An 18,613-nucleotide genomic window follows, 5' to 3' on the forward strand; every position below is an offset into this window, starting at 1 on the left:
GTAATTTCGGTAAAAATCATGTGAGCGGAACGAAACATATACTTGACCTGTAACTTATCATGGTAAATCTATATACCAAAAATCACGTCAATATCTGCAAGCGTTTAAAAAAAAATCTGGAAAACTGACGATGGACTGAAGGAAGGGTCAAAAACATTATACCTTTCGCAACTTCGCAGCGTGGTGAATAAATATTTAATATATGTTTCTGGCCCCTTTGAAACCCTTTACTGGTATTCTTACTTAGCTCGAGTCACAATCCTACTAAAATGCTTCCCTAAGTGCAGCATGGTACAACCCCAGTGGTCAAACCCTGAACAGTTGGGGCAAGTGTGGACACAATATTGGGATTTGACACACATAATCATAGGGACTTACGATTCATTATGAACAAAGCAACTTGTTCGAAGACATAATATAGCATAAAACTTGAAATTCAATAAAATAAATTCAAAATCAGGCCAAAATATTGAAATGTCATTTTTTTCAGGTGTGGCCCGTTTCTTTGACCCCTTAAAACTTGAAAACCATAAGGGATATCTGAAATCTGATTAAACAATACAGGCAGGGATTTTAATTAGGCATCCAATTAAAACAATTCTCAAAATTGGACCAAAAATAAAAAAAGTTATTTTCTTGACATCAGGAAAATGCATGTTTCTGGCCCCTAATTTCTGAAAAGTTAAAGTGTTTACCCCCAAAATCAATCCAAGTCTGACCATTGTGGTATAGAATACTGTGCAACAATATCATTGACTGTATTCATATGCTTCTCTAAGGCCATAATTGGGACTATAACCCTCAAAATCAATACCAACCTTCCTTTTATGGTTTGTAACCTAAGACCTTATTATAAAATTAAATAAAAATCAACCAACTAATACTCAAGGTATCCCACAAAGACCAAGTTCTAAAGACAGATTTTGAACCCTGTTACAAAACGTAATAAAGACCAGGGGTTTCATAATTTTTTCAGGCAGGAGTTACTTTACAGAAAGTTTGTTTGTTGTTTGTTTGTTGGGGTTTAACGTCCGAGCAGCAATATTTCAGCTATATTCAGACGATGAACATGAAATTGATGAAAACATGAACATGAAATGAAAAGGGATGGGACAAAAGGACAATGGGGTCGACAAATTTTGATTGCCACTGGAAAAAGGGAGAGGTGGGTAGGGTCAGGCAATTTAGTCTCCTGTGGCGGAGCCCTATGGTTCCTACTCCAGGATAACACCACATTTGGGTTCTTTAACGTGCGAGGAACGTGGCATCTTTCCCAACACGGTGCACCACTATGGTTTTCGGTCAGGTTTTCCGTATTATAGCCTGACAACCCCAGCATGTAACATGCCAGGGGTACCCCATTCCACCACCGGAGACACACATCCCAGAGCGCCCTAGCCCCCGGCTAAGGTTCTGGGCACTATTTAGTCGCCTTTTGCGACAAGCTTAGCACGCTGCAGGCCTATTCCTTTAACACCCGGACCTGCACGGGGCCTTTACAGAAAGTAGGAGGTACCAAATAAATTCGGTCTGGGGCTGTCCCCAGTGGGTCCACGCCCTGGTGGAGGGTCTGAGGGGGCAAAGCCCCCCTCTGAAAGCTCCTGGATGTTAGCCTTTTGTAGATTTAAATTTTGACTTGAAAATATGGGATTAAATCTGCAATATTTGCTTCAATTTTGTTTAAAATATATAAATTTTGAAATCAAGATATATGATGAATCATAACTGATTGAGTCTCAAAACTCTAAAATCCAGGAGCTCCCCCATGATTCCCACCAATCCATTTCCAGACTAATGCTGATAAACTTTGTTGACCGTTTAATACTATGCCATTTTATATGAAATTTTGATAAATGTCATATTTTGTTCTTAGGCTGTTATTTACTTGTTACAAAATTTGAACACTAACACATGCAAATAAAAGCATATGAACAAAACTAAACATTTATTAAATGAAATTTCATAACATGTGGTGGTTCCTAGTGCCGATTAAATTATTTTCATTATAAAACTTTGTTGTTGTTTATTGCCTAATTATTACTGTGACATGTAGTGCAATTGCATGAGTCTTATTTTGAAATGTTGGTCTAAAAATCATAGTCTGATAAGAAAAAGTACAAGGCTGGCAGTTTTAGTTTGGTTGACTTTTAGACAGACAGAATTTTATTACAATGTATTTATTTTCTATTATTATCTATAGCAGTGTTGAACCTCAGTTTTGTTCCAGGGTTGCTAGAATATTTTTACAAAAACTACCCCTCCCCGACGAATCGAATGGCCGTCCTTTAAATCATATTCTGTAAAACTTTGTTTCACGTGTTGACTCGTTCTCAACACTAAAAATTCTTGCAATGTTTACACAAATCACAACAAATTCGTGAAAAATAACAGGTACGAGGCATTCCAAATACGAACGGCATTTTTTTACACGTTTTCATAGAATCTCCTGTGTTTAGCTTTTTATTCAGCACAAAATAATCGGTGATTGCTTTGAATTGTTAAGTCACTACATGTTTTCTATTAATGGGCACTGTACGTTAAATCGTCGTAGGTTAAAGCGCTTTACCGATTAATAAACACTAGAGATCGCGACCCGTCCGTGCGAGACCCGACAGGGTCAAGGACGTTAAAAACCCCCTTAGTAGTACTATAGTCGGCGTCACATAAATAACATACTGTTAAAATTTGAATAAAAATATTTTCTACGACTTTATTGACACCTACCGTCGTTTAAATTGTCTTAAATGACTTGCTCATTCGTTTAGCCAAACGGCTTCTCCCTAAACATTGAATCGTTAAATTCCGGTCAGATTTTAATTCTAGGAAGTAAATTCTTGAGTATTTACATTGTAAAAAGTCGGCCATGTTTACAGTGATCGGGTTGCTAGGAGATGTTGTTTACGTTTAAATGATTTGTCCAAAAACCGAAGAACCCAGAATGCAATTCGGCGTTATTTCGGATATCTCGGATTTATTTTACGCGAACAACGTATAATACCGAGAAGTTGATCAAGCAGACGATTGTCACCGGAGTTCGACGGGAACTTACGCACTTCGTTTGTAAACAAATCGTCCCGTAAAAACCAACATGGCGGATATTAGTATGGGATTTTCCCGTAAGGATTTGTTACGCATGATTTAAGCTAATAAGCGATTTGTTTTTGAGAAGCTGTTTGGCTAAACGAATGAGCAAGTCATTTAAGACAATTTAAACGACGGTTGGTGTCAATAAAGTCGTAGAAAATATTTTTATTCAAATTTTAACAGTATGTTATTTATGTGACGCCGAGTATAGTAGACGTCGCGATTTTGGAGACATATCCTACAGACGTAACGATCTTAGATATCGGAGACATATCCTGCAGACGCAACCATCTTAGATATCTATTTACTAGATTTTTCCTCGTGATTTTGTTTGCTTTTATTTTATTCTGCCGGTACCAGGCGGTACAGTAGCCGGGTAAAAGTACCGGGTACCGGCTCTTAATGAAAGCACTGATTTAAGATCAACAAACAAATATTCAAGTTATCGAATGAAAATCAAGTGTCTACACACAATGTGACGACACGGAAATAGCAACATACCTATACCATTATACAACTACATTTTTTGCCGTCCTATTTGAAGTAGTAACTTCGTCTCACTTTCCTGATATTTAAATTGATGCAAATTATGGTATAAACTCACATGGACTTTTATTCAAGATAAACAAAAAGGCCAACAATATTACTAGGGATAGAGATACATGTAATTCGAATTTATCCCCATACATGTACATGTAGGTGTTAACTCTCAGTATGAGAATCCTGCTTAAGTTCTTAACCTGTGAAGCCTGCAAAAATGGCTATTCTTATATTGTACTTACATGTACATGTATGATGTTATGATCTGTGTCTGTAATAATATACAGTCAATGGAACGTTTTTGTTGACCTGTGACTATTCTATTTATCATCAATGATTGGATCAATTCAAGTCGCATTTAAAAAAAAGTTTAAGAACTGTTTTATTATTTTTTATCCAGACAAATATATAAAACGTAAAATATAACATGTTTTTAGCCTTTAGGGTACCAGTGAAGGGTAAAGAAAGATAACATAGTCAACTACTTAATTCTTTTAATCAAGGAAGATGTGAGAAAAAAGAAAATCGACTATAACAAGTTGAAGTACATTAAGACACAGTTCAATTTGTCTTTTATTGTACGATTGTAATGTACATTGTACACTAAATATTTTCTTTTATTGAGTATTCATGTTCTTTTTCATTTTAAAAGCATAATACAGGTATTTGTTTATTGTACATTTGGCATTTTTTGGCATTTGTGCTTACTGACCGCCTAGTGACTACATGTAGGTATTGTGTATGTGGCACAACAACTCTCCTGTAATAGACGACTTTAACATTTGCCATATACAACACATGTATGTCGAATCTTTGTTGAAACTGGTTGGATACCTGACAAAGAAAGGACATAAGATTTACAGGCTATAAGAACAGTAATCATGGTAGTAATTACGTGTAAATACATCTCCAAACATAAAAATATCTTAAATGCTTTTATTATGTACAGTATGTATCATTAAAATATTCGGTGTAATAATCCATTCAAATTTCTGTTCCATTGGCTCCCATTGCAATGTCTCTGATTTTAGGCCTGTCAACCTCAATTGACTTCCACAATAATGAAGATCTTTTCCTGAAAGGAAGCACACAGAGTCGGAGCGCCGCGTTCGGTGGAGGTAGAAAAGTTGTCATTTTTTGTCCACCGGAAAGATCAGTCCGTCACCGATTCTTTCGTGGTGGCGCTAGTATCGTGCGGCTCTGATAATTGTGTTATTTTGTCATACTTTATGAGAATTTAGATCCAGATAAACCGAATTGTATAAGGAAACATATTTTTCGAGGTGACTGACATACTATCAACATTTTCTGTGCCCACTTTCTTTAAACTTTACCTGGATAGTCAGGCGCTTCGTCGGCGACAGTTAAGGAAAAATATGGCGGGTAAATACCACTGTCCGAAATAACTGACACAATTGCATCCCCGTGATTATTTTTACAAAGTACGATCATAAGTAGGACGGCAAGATGTGTATGTAGTCTCTCGATTCCAGAAACACCAATCATAATTCTATTTAACTCTTAGACGGTTGTTAAATAATTTAACTGGACAAAACAACCAGCGTTTTTAAGGGATTCACAGAAATCACCGCAAAAGACCCGCCCCCCTAAATTTATAAAAAGAAATAAATGTTCACGTCAATATGTCCTTCAAGAGTAAAGAAAAAAAATATTCAATCGAGAATGGATTACGAGAAAGGAAGCTGATTATGATAGTGAAAAAAAATCCTGAAACACATGATGAGCTATTGGGCTTTGGGCTTGGTTACTTGGTATCAATTGTACGTCACACTTACAGCATGTATCTTTCTTCATAGCTTCAAATCGTTTGTAACATCGTCTAGAGGACCCAAAAATCAGCCTGCTTAATGTTCGTCAATCATATTGAAGGCATGGAATATACCATTACTTCATCTTTGCTTTGCAATCGCTTCAAAACAGCCGCAAAATGTCGATTTTTTTTCCCTCAACTTTCATATTTTCAACCACTTTATTTACTACGCTTCATATGAAATGATGGGTAGTATTTGTAATACTATCATAAAATCACATTATTTACCAATCAGAAGGCAGAGGATGAAATTGTGTCAGTTAAATATAGCCCAGGGGTATTTCTAACTTGAAAGAAGATAATCACGTCCCCTTGTTTGAAATGATCGACGCGACAAATCGTTGCACCTTTAGGTTCAGTTTTTGCTCTTAAAACATATCTTAAGTCTTTGAAAAACATTGATTTTTAATATTTTAGCGATTAACTCTGTGAAAAGTGTGTATTTAATGCTTTTTTAGCAAGCATGTTCACTTCCGGTTTCTTTACAACAAAACCCAAAACGAAAATTACATTATCTCCCCTTTCCTGCGTGACCAATAAGTGGAACTCTCCTGTCAGCGCGGCATTCCCACTGACAACCCAAACGCAAAGTCAATAAAATGGCGACGCCAATCTGCAAAAGTCACGTGACAAATGACCCTAGAATGGCGATATTTTTCACTGTCAAAACATGCACTGAAAAATACATTGATATGCTGCAAATCTTTGTTCATTTTATCATTTCTGTCAGGCTTATTTAAAATTTCGATTTTGACAGTGGAGTCAACTGTGTCCGGAAGTGTCAGTATAATTTGGAAATATTAAGTACTTATTGCATTTTGACGCCTTACCTCTTTATATTACACACAAGAAAAAAATAATAAATACTAGTATAATTTAAAATAATTTCTAAACAGAAACATGTAAGAATATATTTTTTTTTATTTCGAAATCCACTGCCATGAAATCAATTTGGTACATATGGGACTGTAATGAGTTCTACTTCCTAATTAAACCAAATAACTCATGCAAACTATAATAATACAAAATCGTTGCTATTTTCATGGTAGTTTCAAAACTTGGTGAAATACTGGTATGGTTGTCAAATTCATTCCAGAATTAGGAACACAGAAAAATTTAAATATATTCCATATTAATTTTGTCTGAGAACAAGTTATCAGGAAAAGATCTGTCAGTAGTAAGTATTAAATGTCTATGGCTACATGTACTTAAAGGAAAAAATATAGCACACTCCCTCGCTTCAGACATATCACCACTCCATGTGTCTAAGATTTTAATCATTGTCATAATAAAAAAAATGCAAAATACATGTACTGTGCATGTATTTGAAATAATATTTATCAAAAAAGTAAGTATATAAATCTATAGTTCTGCTGATTTGTTGCTGAAGTAATGTCAGGGTTAAGTCTGATAGATTTAATACATTTTCAAACCTGGGTAAGTAAATATGTTTTATATTAAGAATTGGTGAACTACCATCTTATAAATATATAAACTTTAAAAAGTAGTATAAATTGTAGTGCCTCCATCATTCCCAAGGGGCGGACAAATGAAAATTGCACTAGAGTTAACCTTTATTTTACGCTTCCAATAACACGAGTAGCATGGAGACATAGAAGTATGCTGATGTTCAAAGGAGTTTCACGTAAAACAACAAGAAAACGGTAAAAAGCTGAAATCAAAGAAAAAATGACAATATAGAACCTATCAAAACACATGTGATCATAATAAGTCAAAAATGCAACATGTAAAAATGAACCCAAATGCACACCATACATATGCAAAAATATGAAACATATTTTCTGATGAGAAATATAGTGAAATTACTTCAGTTATCTCAAAATCATGAAATATATGACAAAATACATGTATGTTCTAGCCTAAATTCAAGACTTAAAAAATGACATTGATTTAAAGTGACAAACTGGCGTTCCATACTTCTTGAAAATAAATCATGTTTAAACTATGAAAAAAGAGTAAAAATCACATTGAACTTATCGTAACTATAAATAAGCATAAAAACTTACACTGTGCTAGAATCAGGTGTACACATCAAAAATTATGAAAGACATAAATGTACATTTTGTCATCAAAACACGTATCGGAGGAATGAAAATACGGGGAAAGAAACGAACATTTTAGGTACCAATAATAAGAGTCAAGAACAGTCACTGTCTGCACGTGAGGGAAAGGCAGCACACTCCCCGTCTGGCATCTTGATGTCACTACTGTTGTTCCACCTTTTCGAGAAGAGTAATACGACTTCAGTAACAGGTCTGATGAATAAAGATGTTTTTGCAGTTTTTTGTCGTCCACGGAATGTACAATACGCAGTTCTACTTTTCGGACTAGATTGTCGGCACTGGGAAATACTTTGATGATCACACCCATAGGCCAGTTGATACGACTCACTTGATTGTCTCTGAGCAAAATGATATCGCCTTCTTGGATATTGTCATATTCCTTTTTCCATTTCTGACGGATTTGGAGAGTCTGAAGGTATTCGAAATACCAACGCTTCCAGAAAATGTCCGCAAGATGTTGTACCCTTTTCCATTGAACGTGAAACATGTCCTTGCAGTTGAACGAGACATCCTTTGGAACCAAAACATTTGGTTTTTGAGTTATCAATAGATTTGGGGTTAGCGAAAATGGTTCATCAGTGTCAGTTGATACGCAGGTAAGAGGTCTAGAGTTTATAATGGCAGTAACCTCTGCTAGAAGTGTCACTAGAACTTCCTGAGATACATCATTTCCGGGTACTTTAAATAACATGGAATCTAGAATTGATCGAGTAGTTCTGATCATCCGCTCCAAAATGCCACCCATATGGGAGGAGTGTGGTGAATTAAAACGCCACTGTATTCCATTATCATAGAGAAATTGTTTCGTTGGTTCATCCTCAACGTTTATGGTATTGGTACCTAGAGGGTCAGTTGCTCCGACAAAGTTTGTCAGACCTTATTAGTTTCATGTGGCCACGGATCGCTGTAAATCTCTTGAATGCATTGATAAATAACGAAGAGCTTAATTCTTCCACTACCTCAATGTCAACGCCTCGCGTGTGATACAAGTGAAGATGATGGCCCGACGCTTAGCATTTGCGAGTCCGCCACGTGTACGTCGGCTAACTACGGACCAAGGTCCAAAAGTGTTGATGCCTATTGATGCGAACGATGGCTCTGGATTCACACAGTCACTCGGTAAAACTGCCATTTTCTGTTGTTCCGTAGGTCAAAGAAGCCTTCTGCAAGTTACACACTTATGAATCAGAGAAGAAATGAGACGCTTGCCTCCAACGATCCAATAACCTCCAGTACGCACTGCTCCTGAGGTAAAATGTCTACCCTGGTGTTGTATTTTCTCATGGAAGTAACGAACAATAAGGGTCGCAATCCAGTGTTTACTTGGAATAACGATCGGGTGTCTCTCATCTGAACTAACGCTAGAGAATGAAATGCGTCCTCCAACACGCAGATTTCTATTACTATCTATGAACGGGTTGAGCTTTAGTAGTGTGCTCCGTTTGTTCAAAGGTTGATTTTCCCTGATACTTGTAAGTTCATCTGAGTACATTTGACTTTTTGCGGATCTAAGAATGATTTTCTCAGCATCATGAAACTGACAAGAAGCTATACTCTCATACTTATGTGAGCGGTTTCGTGAAAAAAAAAGTCCTTGATACGAGCAAATGTACGAACAAGCGAGTTCCAACTACTGAATCTTTCGAATCGGTGTGAACCAAGAGACGAATCAGACTGATCTTCTGTTTTCGTAGTAATGACTTCAGAACTTATCTCACAGTCAGAGTCTGGCTAAATTAAGGCGAAATTGTTCTCTGACGGTTTGTGAATTGTCGGTCCAGATAACCACAAGCTAGTTTGTAACTTTGACGTTTCAATTGATCTAGTTGCCTGATCCGCTGGGTTTGTGTCTGTGTGAACATACGACTACTGTGACGATTCAGATACTTTGTGAATCCTTGCAACACGATGCGATACATATTGGTAGAAACGGCGTGAAGTATTGTTAATGTATTCAAACACCACAAGGCTATCTGTATAATACCGTATATCGTCAAAGGAATGTCAAGCTGATCGGAAATGGTAAGTCATAATTCTGTAGCCAACAAGGCACCACACAGTTCTAAACGAGGGATTGTGTGGCCATGAACTTGCGCAACCTTGGCCTTTCCCATAATGAATCCTAAATTTGGATGATCGTCTAACTGAATGTAGCCAACAGCGGCTATAGCTTCTCGGAAGCATCGCAGTATATGTGCACTATTTTCCTTGAAGATTTACTGAATGACATGGGAAGAAACATGCGAGAGAATCGGACTTCTTCCAAGTCAAACAATGATGTACGCCATGTTTCCCAGTTGCGATACAGTTCCTTAAGCAACGGATCGTCCCAAGCAATATTTCCAGTCATTGCTGATCGAAGGAGTAACTTTCTTTTAATTGTCACAGGCGCCAAATTTCCAATAGGGTCATATATGCTATTAATAGTAGATAATAGTCCACGACGTGTGTAAGGTTTTATATCTGGGTTTATCCCGTACATGAATGAATCCGACTCCAAATCCCAAGTCATTCCAAGACTGCGCTGAACTGGGATAAGGCGAGATCCTTCAGACCATTCGCCAGGTCTTCACTGACAAATGAGCGCATAACCTTTTGATCGTTAGACGAGATCTTGTGTAGTCTGATGTTACCATGTTGTTGTAACGCTTTCTTAGTCCTAGTCATGAGATCAATTGCTTCAGCACTTGTTGGTTTTGACGTCAACCCATCATCCACATAATAGTCTTTAGTCCCAAAATCAACCATATCGGACCCATGTTCTAGTTCGCCTTCTTGAGCAGTCTTTCGCAATCCATAAGTTGCAATAGAAAGGCTCGGGCTATTTCCACATACAAGGACGCACACACGATATGTCATGAGAGGTTTGGTAAAGTCATTGTCTGTATACCAAAAGAACTTCAGGAAGTTTCTATGTTCCTCGTCTACTCGAAAACTATAGAACATCTGCTCTATATCGCCCATGACCGCAACGTGCTCCTTGCAGAATCGCAATAACACTCCTAAAAGACTATTGATGACGTCTGGTCCACCAAGTAGTACACTGTTCAACGAAAGTCCACCGAACTGACAAGATGAATTGAAGACTGCTCTGAGTTTTCCCGGTTTCTTCAGGTGATATACGCCGAAAATGGGTAAGAACCATTGTTCTTGATCATCACTAATGTCTGGAGCCTTTTGAGCATGACCCTTCTCCAAGATTCCTTGCATGAATGTGAGAAAGTGTTCTTGTTTTTCAGGGTTTTAGTCAAATTCACATGTAAGCCTTTTGCTCGTTTCCACGCCTGAGTCTTATTATTCGGAAGTCGCTGACGATTAGATCTGAATGGTAATGGTGCTGACCAATTACCGTTTTCGTCCTTCTTGTAGTGTTTGTCCATGAGTTTTAGGAATTCCCTATCGTCTACAGATAGGCCTGGTTTATCGTCATCTGTACTACGCACAAATATATCGTGTCCATAGTAATCAGATATCTTCTCGTAAGCCTAGAATGAATCGACTTCTTCTATATTGAAGTCATTTTCACACGGTGGGAAGTGTACCTTTTTCACACTGGCGATATCTGGGTGATGACCCTTACCAAAACAAGTCTCACCAATGACGGTCCACCCTAACGGTAGTTTCTGTGCATAAGGTGAGTTGTTAGGACCAAGTCGTTGATCGAGCACGTGGTGTGCGCTTGTAAGATCACGTCATATCAACACTAGGATTTTAGAGTCCCTATCCAATGGAGGTATTGAGTCCGTAAGATCGTTGAGATGAGTGTGGTTTATCACCACTTCCGGTGTCGGTATCTCATCTCGAGAGTCAGGACTTTGGTTGCATTCTATGATATCAAGCGATTTTAATGTAGTTCCATCTAATGACTGAATCATGAAGCCACTAAGCTTACGTCCGGTTACGTGTGTCTTTCCTGAACAAGTTGACAAGACATAGTCGGAATCTGTGGTTGATCCAAAGAAGTCAAAAATTTCGGACTTAGCCAAAGTTCTGTTTGATTGGTCATCAAGAATGGCATAAAAATGAGTTTCCTGTCCAGATTGTCAATGAGAAAGCCTTCCACAAGCACAATTTTTGCGCAGGATTTTCCGCCAAACTTGTTCAAACATATCTGTGTGCATTTTGTTTCTACCGTATCTTGGTCGTGTCCAGAATGCTCCCCGCCATGACCTTTAGCGGAATCTGAAGGTCGGATTGTGATATGTAGCGCTGTTGGGTGACCTGTCCGTCCACATTCATCACACTTGACGGCAACTGGACAGTCTCGCTGAACATGAGAGTTTGACATACAACAGTGAAAGCAGACTTTATGAGTTTTGAGAAGACGTCTCCGTTCCATGATGGGTTTGAATTTAAATGTTCGACAGTCATTCAAATTATGCCTTGTCCCATGTAGAATACATTTCGCACTTGGATCGTTTCCTTGATGATTCGATGCATCACTACTAGAATAAGAGGTTTGTTGAGATTTATCACCACGAATGTCGGTAGAGGTTGATATCCTGGTACGGATTTCAGGTCTTCTGGTTTCATCTTTAGATGTAGCGATATTTGATTTCTGGTTCGCACTGTTGTCATAGATAAAACTGGGATTGTTCCTCACCTTGCTCTGCTCTTTCACAAAGTTCGCAACAACATGAAACGGAGGGTAAATTGTGCCATGTCGAGAATTGTATTCTACGGCCGTTCTGGTCCAACGTTCCTGAAGCTGATATGGAAGTTTAGATACGATGGGAGAAACACCAATCGAGGAATCAAAGTAGGAAAAGATCGCCTTATAGTTGTCACTCTCCTTAACAGATGATATTTCCGACAGAATATTTGACAAGTCGTATAACTTCGAATAAACCTTACTCGTGATACGAGGAAATGCAGCAAGTTTCACTTTCAACGCATTTTCAATTAGAACTGGGCTTCCATATCTCTCGTTTACTCTATCCCATATGTGAATTTTAGCGTTTGAAGGATTACATATGTTTGCGGCCTTTATACCATGCCCGTGAGTTCTGGACTGTGGTCCGGTCCACTTCAGCAGAAGATCGATCTCTTCACTATCATCGGCTCCGATGTCAAGAGTAATTTTCTGGAAAGTATCCTTCCACGATGGATAATACTCGGGTTTGTCATTAAACACATGAAAACGTGACATTAAGAGATCTTTCTTGAGTAGAAATCTCGTAACGTCTGAGGCTATATCCTTGTCACTTCGGCTTTGAGGATCAACGGAAGTACGAATTCTAGAGTCCATAGGACAATCACGATTTGTGTCAATCGGAGTGAAAGGTTTAACACGTGGATCCAAAGTCATCGTTGGTTGTTCATGCACTTGATCAACACTATTTTGCGACGTAGTGTTCACATGATCAACGTATGCAGCGGTCCTTTCAAGAGCGTTTATCGGCACATGATCCGGTAATACTTGCGATAGTCTATCGTCAATTTCACCATGCAACGCGTCAGCTTCTGCTTCTATCACTGCGGCTTCTTTCTTTGTGTTCAAGAGAGTCAAATCAGCATTTATATTCGCCTGCTCTTTGTCAAAGTTGGCCGCTTCAATCGCACGCTTATGTTCAAGATCGGCCTTTTTCTTGACAATTTTAGCTTCTAGTTCGGCAAATTTTAAGCAGACCTTCTCGGCTTCTGCTTTAGCCCTTTTTCTACTTAAAGCTGAAGAAGCGGCGGAACTAGTTGATCTCCTTATCGAATGCCTACTCTTTGAACCATTGGATTTCACAGATTGTTGTTTTTCTATTGATCGCAAATCGTTTATGTACTTGTTCATGAGCCTAACATCCTGTCGCACCATACTAGAGAAGTCCTTGATCTCTGATGTCATACGACCGACTTCCGATAAACATTCCTGCGTGTTGGTCTGTTTAAGAAAGTATAAGTATTTCTTGCAAATGTCATAATAGTTTGTGGTTCCTTTCATGAACTCTGCCTTTAAATCGATAAGTGCATCGAGATCGTTCGAATATGGCTCAATATTTCGAGAAACCAGCTCTTAGTCACTTTTCACATTTTGAATTTCCAATAAGAATTTTTTGCTGAGACGCTTCAAATACAGATTGTCCTCTTTCTGTCATTGTGCGAATTCTCCTGCTTCTATCCTCCGAAAAATCGTCGGACGTGTCTTGTCCTTGTTGATCGATATTATCCATATTTTCAGGAGCTTCGACATTGTCCAAATCTCCGACGGACGCCATAATTACACTCGATTTGTCGGGATCAAGAGTTTATTTACTTGTACAATCAGATTCAAAAGTAATTTCTACTCGTACCACCAGATCCAATAGTCTTTTTACTGTAGTACCTCCATCATTCCCAAGGGGAGGACAAATGAAAATCGCAATAGAGTTAACCTTTATTTTACGCTTCCAATAACACGAGTAGCATGGAGACATAGAAGTATGCTGATGTTCAAAGGAGTTTCACGTAAAACAACAAGAAAATGGTAAAAAGCTGAAATCAAAGAAAAAATAACAATATAGAACCTATCATAACACATGTGATCATAATAAGTCAAAAATGCAACATGTAAAAATGAACCCAAATGCACACCATACATATGCAAAAATATGAAACATATTTTCTGATGAGAAATATAGTGAAATTACTTCAGTTATCTCAAAATCATGAAATATATGACAAAATACATGTATGTTCTAGCCTAAATTCAAGACTTAAAAAATGACATTGATTTAAAGTGACAAACTGGCGTTCCATACATCTTGAAAATACATAAAAAAGGGGAGGTGTATGAAACGTCAAAATTTACACAAAAATGAATGAATCAGGTCAAGGAAACATTAAAAAGGGGTGTCCTAAATTATCTCAGCAAAATATAAACAAAACCACAATGAAATTATTGACTCAAGACCTAGGTCATACTACCGGAAATAAATTATGTTTAAACTATGAAAAAAGAGTAAAAATCACAATTGAAATCATCGTATGTCGTAACTATGAATAAGCATAAAAACTTACACTGTGCTGGAATCAGGTGTACACATAAAAAAATATAAAAGACATGAATGTACATTTTGTCATCAAAACAAGTATCGGAGGAAAGAAAATACGGGGAAAGAAACGAACATTTAACTATAGGACTAATAAGAGTCAAGAACAGTCATTGTCTGCACGTGAGGGAAAGGCAGCACATGAATTATTACAAGTGTTCATTTTTCTTCCACCAGTGATTTTTTTTTAAAATAAAAATCCTTGCTGCATTTGGTATATTCAGTGAAAGTGCTTTGTTCTTTTCATAAATTTTATTTTAAAATGTAAAATATTACACTATATGTATTTCATTATTAAAACGTAAGCTCTATCCTATTCAAATATAAAATTGTTTTTGTAATAATTTAAAGGATTTTAAGCAAAAAAATGTACCAGCATATCACCTTACTTTTTAGAACAGGAATTATAATTTACATAACCAGAAGGTATAACACTGTATTTTCACTTGTACGCCTAATTTCATTATAAGGGGGTATCATTTGAATATGACTTAATTTTGATGTTAGAAAATAAATTTCACTTCTTCTTCACCTTTGAGAATTAATAACCAATTTAAAACCACAAACTCACCCATCTATTTGACTATGTGTTATATTTTTTAAAAATGGAGGATTTTTATAATGTATTATAAACATTTTTAAACTGATCCCAGAATTAAATAAATGTACAGATAAGAACAAAATACAGGTATATGGGTGAAAAAATATTTGACTATACCTGTGATTCTGCACTACCAAATAATGTTCAATACAAAATCAAGTGAAATATTAATTGCTCACTACATGTTAACGCATGTACCATTTCAGCTATTGCAGAAATCAATCAATTAATTAATAAAATATTGAAAAAGCAAGAATATATATAAATTTATATTCTGGAGTTTTGTGCTGAAGAAGGATATCGGTTATCCGAAATATTCAAGGTAACTTTTACCATTTTCTGGTGATGTTAAAAACATATTTAGACGTTTATTTAATTTATTGTTATATTTCGCATCGTTTTTAACGATCCATCACCCCGTAAGAGTGATTGTTAACTTTTATTTAGACGATTGATTATCTAAATCTGGACTTTGTGCAGGCGGTGTTGCCATAGATGTCACAGCGGTACGAGTTCGAGTCCCGCGGAGGGAACGACCAAAAAATTGGCATCGCAAATTTGACAGTTTTAACATCGTTGGGAATTTTTCAGACCTTTCTATATATATATATATATATATATATTGAAAGGCTGAAATATGTTTTTATAATGTTTTCCTTAATATGAATGAACATTATGCAGAAAACTTTTTTTCCAAAGCTCTCAATGATTGAAATTGGTATTTTCATAGAATTTCATTTCTATATTAAAAATAATCATTGGTGAAAGAGAAATAGAATGGTTGTATTTTTTATAGATCATTGGTGAAAGAGAATTATATACTGTATAATGGTTGTATTTTTTATAGATATCTACATTTAGACTTTTAATAATTCATTATTTGTTCATCAAAAATAATGTATATGCAAGGTTTTTTATAGTATATTTCAAGCTCCTTGATGTATGTAAACAGAGCGAATAAAGACACTAAAATTATGGACCATTCTGACTTGGATGGGGCACCCCAGTTTGCATTTTTGTGATATATATGTGTATACGTGGTGTATACTGATGATAAGAATATACCATGATGAACACAATGTTTGCTGTTTCAACGTCAATTGTGTTTAATATAAATCCGAGATAAATTCTTTCATACGCATGGAAAAGAGGCGGAGGGCTTGAATCATTTCATGACTAATCCCATAAAAAATAATGCACAAGATATGTTATGGTAGCATAACTAACCTGAATGAACATATTCTTGTCCAAATTTTGCCATATATTGTACGTATCAACAAGAATTTCGGCGAGATTTAGTCACTGACAGCGACGTGCACATGTCATTTCAATGGTCTCAAAAGTTTGCAAAAAAAAAACGGTGATCCCGACATTGAAACAGTTAATCCCCTTAGATGGTCAAAGATCATTGGTCAATCTGAAGTGAAAACCCCTCTATCTTTAATAACGACGTGTTAAATGCGATTCTGTCAGCTTTTTCAATGGGTAATAAAGTAAAGAAGGAAAATCTCGTTTTCCGAGAGAGTGATTTTATTTCGATCTCAATGCTCATTGGTCCAAAGAATTCACTCCAAAAATAGATGTAAACAAACATCAACCATTGTTTTCATAAAAGTTACTTAAAATAACTGTTTAAATTAATAAATTATTAATATTTTAAATGATTTTCTGAGGCATACAAGACTGAAAAATTTCGCGCGATATTTAAAGCGCTCCCCAATCGGATTTATCTTCCCATGGTTCAGTGCAGATTGGATCAAAGGAATTCGGGGACACGGAGGTACTTTGCTGTTCGGCTGGTATGCAAAATGCCCCTACCCTCAAGGTTAAAACTTACAAGAAATACATGTACTTCTCTGTTCTCTCTGTTTTTCACTATAGACACAAGCAGGGAAACATGGTAGGTGAATCTTTATATAGCTTGAGAAGTCAGGCAGCCTTTCTCTATCATGTTTGTTTTAAAGATTTTATTCCAATTACAAAATATAAAGATAAACCACAAAGCACCAAGTTTTAAATATCATTTTAGTTACAAACATACAACTGTATCTTATTCAATTAATTGAGGATTGATCATCTAAGAAAATTCTTTGTCAAATGATACTTGTCAATAGGTTGGATAATTATTGATGTTGTGTCAAAGTGGGACAAGTAGATTTCTAGTGTAATGCGATTTCAAAGCATATATACATGTACCAGCGGAAAACAAGCATACTTTCCAATTTCCGAAAATCCACAAAGGTGTAATGTACATATACTTATAAAATAGCGAATGTTTCTTGAGTACAAAAAAGCGTGGCGTTTTCTGGGTTTCATGCAATCTGTCGTTAAAAATTGCAGTCTCAAATTCATCGTTTAATAAATAAAACAAGGAAAACACTTATCTGACTAATTGTTGGTCATTTTCTTCGGCAAGAAGGTCTGCAGTTCACAACTCGTTCACAACACAATTTGTCCGTGCACCTTAACTGGTGCCGTATTTCGGAAACCAGTCTATTACCAACTGCTAGTTCGTTCCCAGATAGTTTTGCCCCTTTTTAAGTTCCTACCAATTTCAAATTCAAAAACGTATTTTATATAAATACTCGATCCTATATAAATGTTTATTAAAATTGATTTTTTTTAATAATTATATCTCTACAATAATTTAGCTGGAGTAAATATAGTATAAGGTGTATACTTTTGATAATTTTAGTGGCCAGTGTTTCCGAAAGAAGGATGTTTGAAGTTACACGATTTAAATTCATTTTACAATAGTTTCACCAAGTGGCCAGTTCATTTGTGCATGGTTCAAGTTTGAATAACCTACTAGCGAATCATATTCATAAACATACAGTCCATAAACAAAATGGTAAAAAAAAAATCAATTAATCATGAAAAGTTTTGCTATGAAGAATACTTTCCATTTTCTTGGGCTTTTCTTTAGTCCTTTCGTTCCTGGTATGACTTCTCGGAGCTTATTGTAAAGTGTCTTAAGGATACGTGAAATATTTTTCATATCTTTACTTCCGAACTGTGTGAAAATCTAGCCTAAATCTATAAGACGGCTTTAAAAAGTAATGGATTATTTTTTCTACAAGACATGTCTTCAAGATATGGTATAGTCCAATTCACTGAAGTAAGTTCAAAATCCATTTTGGAGGTTCCTGATCATTTTTGACATCATGTCTTTAAGGCACGAACAAATATTTATGTGTCTTCAAGACATTTTTGATCCCGGGGATGTCTTCAAAACACGTGTCTTGAGAATCGAAACCATGTCTCAAGACGTTCCACTTAATTATGTCTCAAGACATGTGTGTTTATGTCTCAAGACACTGAGGTCTGTTTTCTATGTTACATAAAAATGTGTCAGTGATAAACAGCAATGCCTAAAAAAGAACACAAAGGTTCATTTATATCATAAGAAATAGATGTTTGATGTTGATGATGATTCTGAGTGACTACATTATAA

The 18,613-nt window shown here is 36.3% G+C and overlaps 1 protein-coding gene across 1 annotated transcript; it reads right to left on the reverse strand.

The window, feature by feature from the left end:
- Positions 1-10,047: 10,047 nt before the first annotated feature.
- LOC148626855 (uncharacterized) lies at positions 10,048-10,749 on the reverse strand. The gene has a single exon (XM_088564645.1). It carries the CDS (start codon positions 10,747-10,749, stop codon positions 10,048-10,050), a length of 702 nt encoding a protein of 233 aa, XP_088420771.1.
- Positions 10,750-18,613: the final 7,864 nt, after the last annotated feature.

This window comes from Perna viridis, chromosome 1 (assembly GCF_037379345.1).
Source record: "Perna viridis isolate PV_CMFRI_1.1 ecotype Kerala chromosome 1, ASM3737934v1, whole genome shotgun sequence".
NCBI classification, from domain to species: Eukaryota; Metazoa; Mollusca; class Bivalvia; order Mytilida; family Mytilidae; genus Perna; species Perna viridis.

Coding starts and splice junctions, on each gene's coding strand:
- LOC148626855 (XM_088564645.1), bottom strand. CDS start 10,749: ATGCAAGGAATCTTGGAGAAGGGTCATGCTCAAAAGGCTCCAGACATT.